Here is a 13,648-nt window from a genome sequence, read left to right on the forward strand (position 1 = left end):
CAAACTGACCGGGAGGATCTGGGCTGCAAGCGCCGAGTGATATCAGTATCAGGGGACAAGAAGTAGTTCAGTTCAGTTCCGTATAAGATGAACGTAAACATAAACGCTGGGAACGAGGAATCCCGATGTCTGTACAATGGTACAGAAGAAACAAAACAAAGGCAAAAACAAGTCAAACGAAACGCTCGAACTCCAGACCCAAATGCGCGGTGCGATTCGCAACTCCGAGGCATAAGCAAAACAAAGACGGATTAAAAATGGACTGGACTGGACTCATGGCTTCTTCTTAACGTGACTGCTTCCTGATTCAGAGGGAAGCTCGTCGCCATCGATGATGCGCCAGAGACGGCGGGGGGAGAAATTGTTGCCGAATAGGTAAATACCGACGAACCAGGCTGCGAGGAGGTTGGCGAGGTGGTGGAGGAGATAGGCGTAGGAGACGCCGTAGATCGCCGAGTAGATGGCGATGGCGAAGAAGATCATGGAGGTGATGTATCGGAATCTGGTTGTGATACGAGGAATCATAGCGCCACTGGTCATGGTCTCCACGAGGATGAGGAAGGGCATGATGGAGAGGACATTGTGGTGGGATGAGAATGGCATGAACCAGTGCACGACGAGGTTGTGTGCCCAGACCAGGAGAACCAAGACGTTGATAGGCAGGATCCACAGCATCAAGATCAAGATGGAGTGCGCGTAGTTACCAAAGTTGAGGTGCGAGGTAGATCTGGTTTCCTTGACGTGCCACTGTGCCCGCACACATGTAGCCAGCTGCACAATACAGGCGACCATGTAGGCGAACTGGTATGGGATAACTGTCGATACAAGGACCAGGAGGATGGCAGTGTGGACGATGCGTCGTCGAGGCGTTGGGGTGTTGAAGATCGGCAGGTTGCCGCGATCTTCACGCCGGATATAGCCTGTTTTGCTATGCAGGACACCGTATACCCATGAGAAAATGTTGACGAGGGTCAGGGCGAGATAGTTGACCAGCACGCAGACTCCGACACTGATAAGACCAAAAACTGGGACCAGGAACCAGAAGAAGGCATCTTGAGACCCCAACAAGAGATCGTTCTTGGTGAAGTCGACGGGAGTCTCGGTTGAATTTGTCCGCCAGTGGAGCGTCTCATCAGTCTGGGGCAAGGCTTTCGTGGTGGCCAGGGAGGTAGCCAACAGCGACATGGCCACTAACAAGAGTGGGAAGGAGGATCTCAGAGCACGATCAAGACCATCGGTGAAGGGAATAAAGTAGCCAGACTCATCGTAGATCTGGAACTGCTTGCGAAGAACGAGAGCAACGACAAGCAGCGGGAATGCAGCGAAGATGGTTCGATAGCGCATAACCAACTCTCCGAGACTACTAGTGAGGTCAACCTGAAGAGAGATATCAACTGTCGAGTCGGAGCTAGGGTCGGTCCACAGGTGGAAAGACACGCCTCCAAGTGCAGCCTGCTCGCGAATCGCTGGCGGCATGTATGGTGCCATACCATGCAGGTTCACGTTGACCTCGTTGACATTGACGAAAAACTTTGACTCATGAGGATCAGATACAGACTGCCGGAGCAACGGAGCAAACAACTCTTGCTTCTGTGGATGCCGGGTAATCTTCAACCGGTAGTCAAGCAGACTGGAATGCAGTGCGGGAATCTTGACCTCAGTGAGCATGGGCCGGTTTGCAGGTAGCCGCATCTTCAGGCCAGCACTTAGCAAGCCGCCCAAGCCAACCTTCGCCCGAATCATCGCATCAGAGCTATCCGAGAACTCAGCAACGAGGAATCCGGCAGTCGGAACGTTGGCCTTGTCCACGACAGCTACGAATTGATGTTCCGCAAGACCCTCCAATTCATACTGCAGGTATGAGAACGGCGCGACACGGTCATAGGCATGTTTCGAGGAGAGGGTCGAAGCAGGCAGGTGGATGCTGTCCTCGGCTGCGCTCTTGCAAGCCAAGCGCGTTGAGCCCACTGTACCACCCGAGAAATCCAAATTCAATGGGAAGTTGGTCGAGCGACCATTGGATAGCGGGAAGACGCTGCAGAACAGAACTTCGATGTTTCCATTCTTCTCGAGTGTTTGGTCTGTGAGCAGTGTGAACTTCTTACCGGAGACACCCTGAGGAGGAATCGGCAGTAGACGCACATCCGGGCCATGCTGCAGGCCCAGCTCGCGCAAGATCAATCTTTGGCCCTGTGCAAGGATGGTGTTGGCATTATCCTCAAGAGTCAGAAGGGTATTTGCGTCCTTCTGTGGGAGAGTCCGCTCAGCTACCGGCTCCAATCCAGTCAAATACCATTTCTTCAGAACACGCATGCGCTCCGCTCGTGGTTTCGTTTGGGTAGGGCGGCGTGCATCGACGATCTCAAATAGAGATTTGATGATCGCCTTGCGGAACTGGTCACACCAAGTGATCGACAGGTGATCCATCCCAATCCAAACATCCGGGATCGACGATGTGAACACGGTGAATCCGTGTGTCTCTGGTACAAGGGATGAGATACTGGCGTAGTCGGAGGGAACCACCGTATCACGCGCACCACCAGCGATAGAGATGAGAGTGACATGCCACAGGGGGTTGTTGTTAGCCCATGTCTGCGCATAGGCGTCGCGCCAGTAGTCGTTGATTTGTTTGTAAGTGTGGACGATATCGGAGTCAAAGGATACGGGTGGTTTTGCGTGAGGTGCGGACATGGTAATGATCGTGTTAACTGAATTGGCCTGGTAGTTGGCCATAGTCAAAGCAGTTCGAGCGACGATTCCACCCATCGAGTGACCGATTAAAACAACGGCACTCGGGTCTGGTAAGCCAGGATCTCGGCGGGTTCGTCGCGGGTCGTGGTAAAGTGATAGGATATAAGATATCGCTTCGTTCACGTATTCCGCCTGGTCCAACAGAGTCTGTCCATGGAACGCCGCCATATCCTCGTTAAAGTCGACCATGAAGAAATCCAAGCTCCGTGTTCCGGCCGTATGCCTGCTTTCATCGTGTCGAACCACATCATAGTAATGGCGCGAGGCCTCCGCGGCCAAAGACCGGACCTGTCGGTAGCTGCCGGCGTTACCGGGGAGGAAAAGAACGGGGACGCCATTCAACTAGAAACGAGTCAGCCCCGCTCAATCGCATCACACCAAACCAGATTACCATACCCCGATGTTATCCTGCGTGTAAGGGTCCACGCCTTCCTCCCGGTACACGAAGAGATTGTACTTGCTCGCAAAGCGGGTATGTTCCGTATCAAACTCCAACATGCGAATAAAGGTCGGACTCATCATCGGCACACCGCAACCATCACCGCCGACCTGGCGATCGGTAAAGGAGTGGACAATGGAGATCAAAAATGCCACAGCGACACAGGTCGTAAACGCTGTCAGAATTGAACAGGACCACGGGCTGCGCAGACGGGACTGTCGCGAGCGACGACCTTCGGGCGAGGGAGCCTCCATCGGGAGCCGAGGAGAGCTCAATGGCATCGTTTTGGTATCGTTGGAAGGTTGGGAGGTCGGGGTGCGCCACATGCTCGAGTTCCTGGAGCGCGGCGTCGCGCTGCCGTCGCGACGCAGGTCAAAACTAGTGCCGCGCCGGGCTATCTGTGATCGCGATTTCTCGTCGAGGGCGTTGGAGCCATGGTCGTCTGGGGTTTGGGAGACCGAGGAATCTTCGTCCTCGACAGGGGAGCCCGACGAGCGTCTGTGCATTGGAGGAGGCGGAGCCGGCTCATCCAGCACTCACAGGCACAGGGACCGGGTTTCTTGGCGCAGGGGGTTAAGCCTCGCACACAAACCCTCAGGGCGAGTAAGGACAGAGGATGGGGAGGGAAAGGGAAGGGGTGGAATGCGAGGGAAGACGGGAATGGAAGGGCGGTTGGTGGTTTGTCTGGGCCTTGGCATAGAGAAAAAGTCCCTGAGTCCCTTATTATTGTGGGTACGCAAGGACTGGGATGTGATATAGTGTAGTAGGGTCTTTAGATAAATGAAGTTCTACTCAGGTAGGATCTGCTTGATCTGCTTTTTCTGGACGCAATTGGCATTGCGGGCTTGGCATGAGACATGTACAGAGCTTCAACCATACTATAGAACAGTAGAACATACCCCATGTCTTCACATTTTACACTAAATGACTCTTTCAATTTTGTTGATCAGCAAAAGGTATATGTGGATATTCACTGGACAAAGTTAAAGAATTTGTGGGCACAGCAGGCAACCGTGTATCGCTGGTTAACAGTTCCTGCAGGACGCGTATGTCCCCAAGTCACACCGAAGATGTGCATATACACAGGATAATGTCTGACAAGTCTTGGCTTTCCCTTTCCATTTTGGTGCTCACCCCATGCCGCTTTTTGCTCACTGAGCAGGATGTAGTTCACCCCGACAGTTGGAGACGCGTCACCTGACATTGGAATCTCTCGGCATCACGTGATGGCAATCCTTACAGACTTATACTCGCTAGAATTTGTCGTATTTTACGCTAGTGGCCCACAAAAAAGTGGCAATATTTAAACCAGTCTATTTTAATATATTACTTTTGTGTTAGAATATTCCTCTACCATGACTAAGGAAAGCATTATTCGAGATTAGATCGTGATATCTGATAAAGAACAAGTAAGTTTTGTATAATATTATACCTTGTTAATGCATTAGCAATGTATAAGGAACACAACGGAAATTTCCTACTAAACTTGACTTATACAAAATGTCACCCGCTACGTACTCGGTTTATTCGATATACAATAGCTCTACTGGAGTATCCTATATCGGATCCTGATAGCTTTACCTATATAGTCGTAGTTCTAGGTCAAGAGTTGTGAGACCACGCAGAGTCTCTGGGTTTAGTTAGGTAAGCGAAGTAGAAGCCTCAGCTGACGTGTGGTACAATATGGTTCTATTGTAAAAGAGACTGAACGCTGACCCTTCTTAGGGTCAGCTTCTTAGGGTCAGCGGGGATGAACTGAATATAGGCTAGCCCTGCTTCCAGGCGGTGAGCAGGAATTCAGGTCACGTGATTTGAGGCGATTCAGCAAGCGAGTTGCCCACCTCGAGATTTTAGCTAGTGCAACCAACCAACCACCAAGAATTCAAGAAATTGTTCCATATCGTCCATCCCTGAATTGTCAAACTCGCGATGCAATTCGTATGTACTCTGGAACAATCACGGAATGCTCGCTCCCGGATTACTCCGCTGAGCAGCTTCCGCTCGCTCACCATGGCAATCCACCTGACTGGAACAGGCTCCCTAAACCGTGCTCCGTAACGCTCGTATAGTTCTAAGGCACTGTTACTGTACAACCCCTGAAATTTGAGGGCATCATCCAAACAAGGGCCGCTAGTTCTTCTTGGTTCCCACCTCACAGTATGCTCAATTCCGGTACGGTTCTAGCTGTGCTCATAATAGATTGATGGTGGACGATCGCTAATACTGAATTAACGGTATTTTCCCCGTCTCGAACATAAGTGTATTTTTTTATGGGGCACGGACACTGAGAAGGCGGCGTCAGCGTAATGCTTATCGGCAACCATAGATGTAAGAGCTTACTTGTACTGCACAGTAATCCATCAAGCCAACCATGCTCTGTTAGAAGCTTACGCATGGTAAGCACTAATGTAGATCACTGAACCTCTATTTTTTGGAGCTGAAGTCAGGGTGTATGGAGAATAGGATAATATACTCGCAAGGACGACGCTTTTCGTCCGTCCCTCTAGCGTGAATACATGCTGGTTTGACATTTGCCATCCTTTCTGACCACTCTTTTATTCATTGTTCGAATCATGACGGTTACAATTTCGAGTGGCCCTACGATGCCAGCCGATAATGGTGTGAACAGCGGGGCAAACCCGCAGATATCCAGCGGATATGAAGCTATCGATCCTGCGACGGCCTCGAAGACTCAGAAGAAATATCAAGAAGAGAGGAACAAGCGGCTTCGTCCCGACGGCCTTACCCAATACGTCAATCTGGGAGATACCGATGAGCCCAGCTATATGCGCTTCCTGAAGGATACTTGGGATGATGGAACCACGGCCTCTCTGACACTCAAGGACAATGATCACTTCAAATTTCTGATCCTAGGCGCCGGCATCGGTGGCCTGTTGTTCGCGGTGCGGTTGATCGAGGATGCCGGATTTCAACCCGAAGACATTGTCATCGTCGACGCTGCGGCAGGATTCGGTGGGGCGTGGTACTGGAATCGGTACCCTGGTATCATGTGCGATGTCGAGAGTTACATCTACATGCCACTGCTGGAAGAGACAGGATACATGCCCAAGCATAAATACGCCTATGGCGAGGAGCTTCGCGAGCAGGCGAACCGTATTGCATGGCAATGGTCTTTGGACGGCCGAGCCATGTTCCGTACCATCATCAGTCAATGTACCTGGGATGATAGTACTGCTGGGTGGACAGTCGAAATGACCCAGAGAGCCTTCGCGGGAGACACAACAACAACAGCGAGTGTGCGTGCCGACTTTATTATGCTGGTGCCCGGACTGCTCAACCGTCCGAAGCTGCCCAAACTGCCCGGCTGGGGCAAGTTTCAGGGTCCGAGCTTCATGGCTTCACGCTGGGACTACAAAGTCACGGGCGGGGGCCAAGAAGCGCCAGAGATGAGCAAACTGCAGGATAAGAGAGTTGGCATCATAGGCACTGGGGCCTCTGCGGTGCAAGCGGTGCCGCACCTGGCCCAGTGGAGCCAAGAACTGCTGATGTTTCAACGTACGCCGGCATCGGTGGACGTTCGAGCCCAGAAGGCAACTGATGAGCAGGAATGGAAGCAGAATATCTCTACGGGACCTGGTTGGCAGATGGTTCGAAGTCGGAACTTTGCATCCTTCCTAGCCAACACGCAGCCACCGGAGCCCGTGGACCTAGTATCGGATAGCTGGACCAGCTTTCCCTCTTTTAGCGTGCTGACGGGGGGAGCCAAGACCATTGGCATGGATGAGATCCCTGATCACGTCGCGAACTTGCATCAATTGGACATGCCGCGCGCGGAGAGGATCCGAGCAAGGGTTGACGAGCTTGTCCACGACCAAGAGGTCGCCGAGAAGCTCAAGGCCTGGTACCCAGGGTGGTGTAAGCGGCCGGCGTTCCACGACGAGTACCTGCAGGCTTTCAATCGACCTAACGTGAAACTCGTGGATACGAATGGGAAGGGCGTCAAGGGCCTGACGGAGACTGGCGTTATAGCCAATGGCAGAACGTATGACGTGGATGTGCTTATCTGGTCAACGGGGTTCGAGCAGGGTGTGCTCGGCAGCCCGGGAGCTCGGTGCGGCGTCAAAGTCATCGGGCGAGCCGGCCTGGACATGGAGGATAAATGGTCCAAGGGAGTAGCCACATTCCATGCCATCTGCACCAATGGCTTCCCCAACATGTTCTTCGCGGGCGCGAACCAAGCAGGTGCATCGCCGAACTATACACCTACTCTGGAGACCTTTGCCCGGCACATTGCTAAGATCATCTCTGCAAGTACTCGGCGGATTGGCAAGACCCAGCCGACTGCCAAAGTGGTCATTGAGGCGACGCAAGAGGCAGAGCAAGACTGGTCCAGGCGTGTCATGGTTGGGGCACCGACCCTAGCGCCCATGGCCGGATGCACGCCTTCGTACTACAACGCTGAAGGTTCTTTGGATAACATGTCAAGAGAAGAACAAATGCTTGCGGCGCCAGCAGGGCCCTGGCCGGCAGGACTGAACAATTTTATGGATGTTCTGGAGGAATGGAGGAGCCGAAATGACGAGCTAGAAGGGTTGCACGTATCAGGGGTGCAGGTAGACTAGATTTGGTATTTTCGCGAGACTTGAATTCCAAGTTAGGTGTCAAGAATTCAGTTTTGATTTAGTTTTGATTTAGTTCTGATTTAGTTTTGATTGTGCCCACCAAGCTTTCGATTGCGCTCTATGGCAACTCTTTACCTGTTCGGTTCAAGTGATGTCCCAGATGACCGGATAGAGACGGAAGATGTAAACGATTTGATGAAGCACTCAGGGGTGGGCTGATATGGAACGAATTCTTGATTCTTGGTGGTTGAACTATCTGAGTTCTCAAGGTGAACAACTCGCTTGGTGAATCGCCTCAGATCACGTGGGCTGGATTACTTAGGAACGCCGACAGAAGGCTCTGAAGGAAGAGGATAGATTCATGGGGCAAGCTATGCTGATATTGACATTTTTGACTCCAAATCACTGCAAATCCTCGGGAAGAGGAACTCCACCAGCAACCTCCTCGTTTCTCTTTCCATCCGCAAGCTTGTTCTGGGCCATCTTGGTGCCCATGTCTGACCAGCGGTGACTTCGCTGCAGTTGCAGCCATACATCGCCCCAAACCTTCACCGTCGCATACATTTCTGAATGCGGCGCTGGCGTGTCTGGCCCAACCTCGGCGAGAGTGACATCAAAGTTAAGTAGCAACTATTTTCCCCCCGCTACTGTCAGCAACTCTGCTTCTATGATGTGCTTGAGGAATAGCTCAACGGGTAAACAACGAACTATGTACTCACCGAAAGCGGTCCCTTGTAGAGCTCCATCATGGCAAACGGTTTACCCAGACAGACACGCGCGCCATACCCCCAAGCGAGATTGTATTTCTCATAGACCTTGGCAGCCGCTGGATCACCGAGCCATCGGTCTGGATAAAATTCTTCAGCATCTTCTCCGTACAGATTCTTGTCCCGATGAGCAATCCATGGATTCATGGCCACTTCGGTGTCAACCGGAACCTGGCGACCATTGACGATGAGATCCGGGTCACCGGGGCATACCACGCGAGGGAGAAGCGTGGCACCGCTCGGGTTCAGTCGAAGTGCTTCCTTTATGCAAGCGGCATAGAACGGAAGGTGCCGGGACACCTCGGTATACGTCGGGACTGGATAGCTCAGCTTGCCGGCAGCAATGGCATCCTCGATTTCGTCCATGAGGCGCCTGAAGATCGCAGGTTGCGAGAGAATCGAGACCATGAAGGCTGTGGACGCGCTGCCAAAACGATCCGAGCCGGCCCCGAGAATCACAAAGATTTCCGAGATGATTGTGTCGTCGGCGAGATGGTCGCCATCGGGTGTGCGAGCGTCCATAAACGATTGTAAGAGATCATAGGCCTTCTCACCTTTCCGGGCCCTGTCTCCGTGCTCCTTGATGCGCCTGCTACGCTCAGCGAGGATAGCTCCAGCCTTCTCCATGACCACAGCGAAGCCTAGTTTCTGCTCGGTGCGGACGACCAGCCACTTCTTCAGCCAAGAGTTGAGCAGCATCTCCGTCAAGGGATATATGCGACCGGCGACACCAAAGATGAGCATGCCCACACGGAACCCCTCGATGAGCCCCCCAACGTCGGAGCCAGACTTGATGAAGCCAAGTGGATTTCTGAACCCCAAGTCCGTGATGGTGTCATATGCCAGATAATGAGACCAGTGCGAGAAGTCCACCGGCTTTTGCTGCCCCACAAACCTTTCATCTATGCTACTAATCCAGTGTAAGATGTGCTTGTCGAGAAGAGGCTCCATCTTTTGGATATTCGCCAGCGCATATGGAGCCCCGATCAGGCGCCTATGCGCAGCGTGCGCGCCTGGCTCTCGAAGCAGGATACTGTTACTTTTCCCCACGTAGCCCTGCAAGTAGAACCGGGATTTGGTGTCGCGACGGTGGAAGACTACGGGCATGGCCTTGCTGTCCGCGATGAGCAACATGGTAGGTGTGACGCGGATTACTGGGCCTTGAGACAAAATAGTTGGTATGGACTTCTTGCCTTATAAAAAAAAAAAAAAAAAAAAAAAAAAAAAAGGGAACAAATGTGCTTGGTGTTGACATACCATGTTTCTTGATAAGCATCCATTGAGTTTGCAGCTCGGTGCCCCGAAAATGGTGCCACGCCAGCCACAGCCGGGTGATGCTGGCGAGCCATGGCCCTGGATAGTGTCTTAAGGGATGAAAGTAACGATAGTAGATAATCCGCCAAACAATGTCTACTATGACAAGATAGGCCAGGCCGAATAAGGCATGTCGGATCAGGTCCCGAGTCTCCAATGAACTTAGCCAATTGAGAATGAATGAAGTTGTAATGGCCATGGTATTAGAGCTTGGATCGACCTTGCCTTGTGAGAGTGAAAAACTTCAGACTCAGTATTCTTCAAGGTATGAGTACTACTCTTTTCATGCATCTGGTCTTTCGGGCGCCATATAGCAAAGACGTACTCGTCAGCATCGGTTCCATGCTTACATCTTACAAGGCTTATGCTTATCCCGTAGTAGCGCCTGCAGGCCGACGGTGCCAAAACATGAAAGATGACAACCTCGATAATCACCACCACGTACGAGTCGCCGATTGCACGTAATATTACTTTTTTTCTTTTAATGAAGTTTATAGGACAAAAGGACGCACCAAGACCAGGAATTCTCGTCGGTAACGCAGACGTATTTTCTACCCAGTAACTTACTATTTATTATTTTATGCTGCTCTCTCCTACAGTACGCTTCCTTTCGACTCACTCCGAATATTTGCTGTTCCTTGTCGGTTTATCTCCAGAGCAGCCATGACAACATACGCAACACCCGTTCCCCAAGATGTTGTCGAGCAGTCGGGAACATTAACCAGATTTTCCACGGCAGTCCATCGTGATCATGCTCTATGCCTGGAAGCAGCACACAAGATTCGAGGGGACTTCCTATCCAAGGTTGATGTGGAACTGAACGCCAAGACGATAGGGGACTGCCCTGTTCTAGGCCCAGTCCATGTTGTTGCCTTTACCATCCCGGAATGCTTGCCTGAACGGCTGGCGATCATGACGAGGTTCACCGACTTTACGATAATGAATGACGGTAGGCCCGCAAACATCATGTTGAAGAAGACATAGAGTTGACGAACGTTAGACTACTATGACGCTGTCGATACCAAAACAGTGGCCGCGTTCAACGCCGGTCTCCAGCTTTCGCTACAAGGCCCTAATGCTTCGACAAGTGACGGATCAAGTGTAGCAATCAAAACCAAGCAGTTTCAAGCCAGCATTCTGGTGGAGATGATGACGATGGACCGCGACCTGGCTATGGATGTCATGACCACTTATAGTAATGGTCTGCAGATCGCAACATCTCCGCCTTCCGGCATCTCTTCTATAGAAGAGTATCTCCCCATTCGATTGGTGAACTGCGGTCTCGAGTGAGTAAGAAGATGACGGACATCTGTTGTTACTGATGTGGCTGACTTCGACACAGTGTATTCCAAGATATGTCGTGCTTTGGCATAGGGATTCGGCTCACACAGGCAGAAAAACAAAAGCTGTCCGAAATCGCCAATACAGCTCTATACACCGCTGCTCTTATCAATGACTGCCATAGCTGGCCAAAGGAGCTGAAGTACCACCTCGAGACGCAAGGTTCAGAGATCCCATTCAATGCTGTCTGCATTCTGATGCGGCAGTATAAATGCTCAGACATCGAAGCTATAGAAAGACTTGGAGAAAAATACGTGGAACTTCAGGAACGACACCTATTCTTGGTTAGGAAGCTGGAACAGAGTGAGGGGGTGCTCTCTGACGCTCATCGCAAATTCATCATGGCAGCCCAGTATGCGGCCTCGGGTTCCGAATTTTGGAGTATTTTCGCTCCACGCTACCCGACCAAGGAAGACTTGGAGCAACCGGAATGTGTGCTCGTTGACGGCGTTTTCCAATGGAAACATGCGCTGGCCAATGGCCGTCAAGAACACAACTCGGCGGTACCTGTCAACGGGGCTGGTGCAACAAATGGCATCAAGTCGTCTCAAGTCAATGGAGCTGTAGCTCCAGGTACAACACCATCGGCCAAAGTAACCCATTGCAAGGTAAATGGAGTCAATGGCTCAAAGCATGAGAATGGCTGCCTTGGCAACGGTACTAAACATCGGTTGCAAGAACCTTCCGACGACGTAAGCACCAGCTCATCTCTCTTCAATGAATGAGGTCTAACTCAGTAGATAGGCCGTCAAAGCTCCCTACAACTACATCAACACCCTTCCATCGAAAAAGATCAGGGAAACTTTCATCGACGCCCTGGACTTCTGGCTAGAAGTCCCAGCGGCATCGTCATCGACTATCAAATCGATTATTGGCATGCTACACCACTCATCTCTCATGCTTGACGACATTGAGGACGACTCATTGCTGCGTAGGGGAAACCCTACCGCCCATACTTTGTTTGGTGTAGGACAAACGATAAACTCAGCCAACTACATTTTTGTTTGCGCCTTCGAGGAACTCCAGAAACTTCAGAGCCCACACGCTATAGGTGTCTTTATCGACGAGCTGAAGAACCTACACTGTGGACAGGCTCTGGACTTGTATTGGAAATATCACACCCATGTGCCCACCATTGGCGAGTACATGACGATGATTGATCATAAGACGGGCGGTCTCTTTCGATTGTGTGTCCGGCTGATGCAAGGCGAAGTTAGCAGGAAGACCGAGCACATTGATGCGTGGCGATTCGTCACATTACTTGGACGCTATTTCCAAATCCGCGACGATTACCAGAACCTCATATCAGACGAGGTAAGGACTGGACACTCAACTATGTTCCGAAACAGAGCTAATGTGCAACAGTACACCGATCAAAAAGGCTTTTGCGAGGACCTGGATGAGGGCAAGATTTCCTTGCCGCTCATCTATTGTCTCACCGGCTCTGATCCCGAACAGACTATGATAAAGGGTATACTACAGCACAAGGGGGTCGGAGAGATGCCGATGGCATTGAAAAGACTGATATTGGCGAAAATGAGAAACGGAGGAGCCCTCGACTCCACTTTCTTGTTGCTCCAGGACATGCAAGAGGACATACTGAGAGAGCTGAAGTTGCTTGAAGCGGCATTTGGGTTCGAGAATCCTATCCTCGAATTGGTCCTGAGGAGATTGTGGGTGTAAGGAGTTATCAGGTATAGAGCTTTTCACTTCCTACTACCAATCAGGGCTCGCGCTGTAGGAAGGTCGGTAATAGGCTCCCTGTTCAGCTTTTCAGTAAGACTGCTTGAGCATTCTCGAAGTCCGCCAGATCACTTGCACGTCTTGGGACATGCACCCATTTGACAATCCCCAATCTATCAATACCGTATGCGCCAGAGGTCTGCCACCGAGATCCGCTTTCTGTCGCACGATCCCAAAGTCCCTCTCTCCATCCCAGCGATATTGCCGCATACACCGTAGCTAAATTCAAGACATGTTCTCTTGTAGCCACTCCCAGGCCCCAGGCCGCGTACAATTCCATTTCATCATCGATAATGATAGTCGCCGCCGGTTCTTGGTTTCCAGAATTGGCACATAGCCGACCCCCTTGCTGAATTGCTTTCAACCAACGACTGGTCGCCTCCTCGGACGAATGCGATACCAGTATGACCTTGATGCTGCCCTTACGCACGGCGTCTAAGCTGCAGACGTCGATACACGCTTTCTCGGCAACTGACAATCGCCGGGCTTAATCATGCGTGAGAGTTTTGCTTTTGCTAGGACTGACGTACATGGGCATCCACAGTGCCGAAGGAAAACAAGGATACAGGGGTCAGGGCTGAGTTGCGGAAATCGGAGTAAGCGATGACTTGGTGCAGGGTATCCAACTCTCGGCGCCGGCGATATTTCTCGCTTCTTCGGTGCTACCCAGGAGGCGAATTCTTGCGACAGTGTCATCTTACTGTATGCTG

The 13,648-nt window shown here is 51.4% G+C and overlaps 5 protein-coding genes across 5 annotated transcripts; 2 read left to right on the forward strand and 3 right to left on the reverse strand.

Moving 5' to 3' along the window:
• Positions 1–273: 273 nt before the first annotated feature.
• On the reverse strand, positions 274–3,696 carry N7508_001897 (GPI inositol-deacylase; the record flags this gene model as incomplete). The annotated part of the gene is made up of 2 exons (XM_058459963.1): positions 274–3,093; positions 3,148–3,696. 2 exons carry the CDS (start codon positions 3,694–3,696, stop codon positions 274–276), a joined length of 3,369 nt encoding a protein of 1,122 aa, XP_058323495.1.
• Positions 3,697–5,793: 2,097 nt separating this feature from the next.
• Positions 5,794–7,773, forward strand: N7508_001898 (flavin-containing monooxygenase; the record flags this gene model as incomplete). The annotated part of the gene is made up of 1 exon (XM_058459964.1): positions 5,794–7,773. The coding sequence occupies one exon, from the start codon at positions 5,794–5,796 to the stop codon at positions 7,771–7,773; it is 1,980 nt and encodes a 659-aa protein (XP_058323496.1).
• A 402-nt stretch (positions 7,774–8,175) lies between these two features.
• Positions 8,176–10,053, reverse strand: N7508_001899 (P450 monooxygenase; the record flags this gene model as incomplete). Its single annotated transcript, XM_058459965.1, has 3 exons — positions 8,176–8,403; positions 8,493–9,733; positions 9,798–10,053. 3 exons carry the CDS (start codon positions 10,051–10,053, stop codon positions 8,176–8,178), a joined length of 1,725 nt encoding a protein of 574 aa, XP_058323497.1.
• A 464-nt stretch (positions 10,054–10,517) lies between these two features.
• On the forward strand, positions 10,518–12,878 carry N7508_001900 (bifunctional terpene synthase/polyprenyl synthetase family protein; the record flags this gene model as incomplete). The annotated part of the gene is made up of 5 exons (XM_058459966.1): positions 10,518–10,803; positions 10,855–11,140; positions 11,197–11,887; positions 11,940–12,509; positions 12,561–12,878. The coding sequence occupies 5 exons, from the start codon at positions 10,518–10,520 to the stop codon at positions 12,876–12,878; spliced, it is 2,151 nt and encodes a 716-aa protein (XP_058323498.1).
• Positions 12,879–12,960: 82 nt separating this feature from the next.
• N7508_001901 (uncharacterized protein) lies at positions 12,961–13,634 on the reverse strand (the record flags this gene model as incomplete). The annotated part of the gene is made up of 2 exons (XM_058459967.1): positions 12,961–13,409; positions 13,469–13,634. The coding sequence occupies 2 exons, from the start codon at positions 13,632–13,634 to the stop codon at positions 12,961–12,963; spliced, it is 615 nt and encodes a 204-aa protein (XP_058323499.1).
• Positions 13,635–13,648: the final 14 nt, after the last annotated feature.

This window comes from Penicillium antarcticum (assembly GCF_028974205.1).
Source record: "Penicillium antarcticum strain IBT 31339 chromosome Unknown utg000002l_segment0_segment0, whole genome shotgun sequence".
In the NCBI taxonomy this organism is placed as follows: domain Eukaryota; kingdom Fungi; phylum Ascomycota; class Eurotiomycetes; order Eurotiales; family Aspergillaceae; genus Penicillium; species Penicillium antarcticum.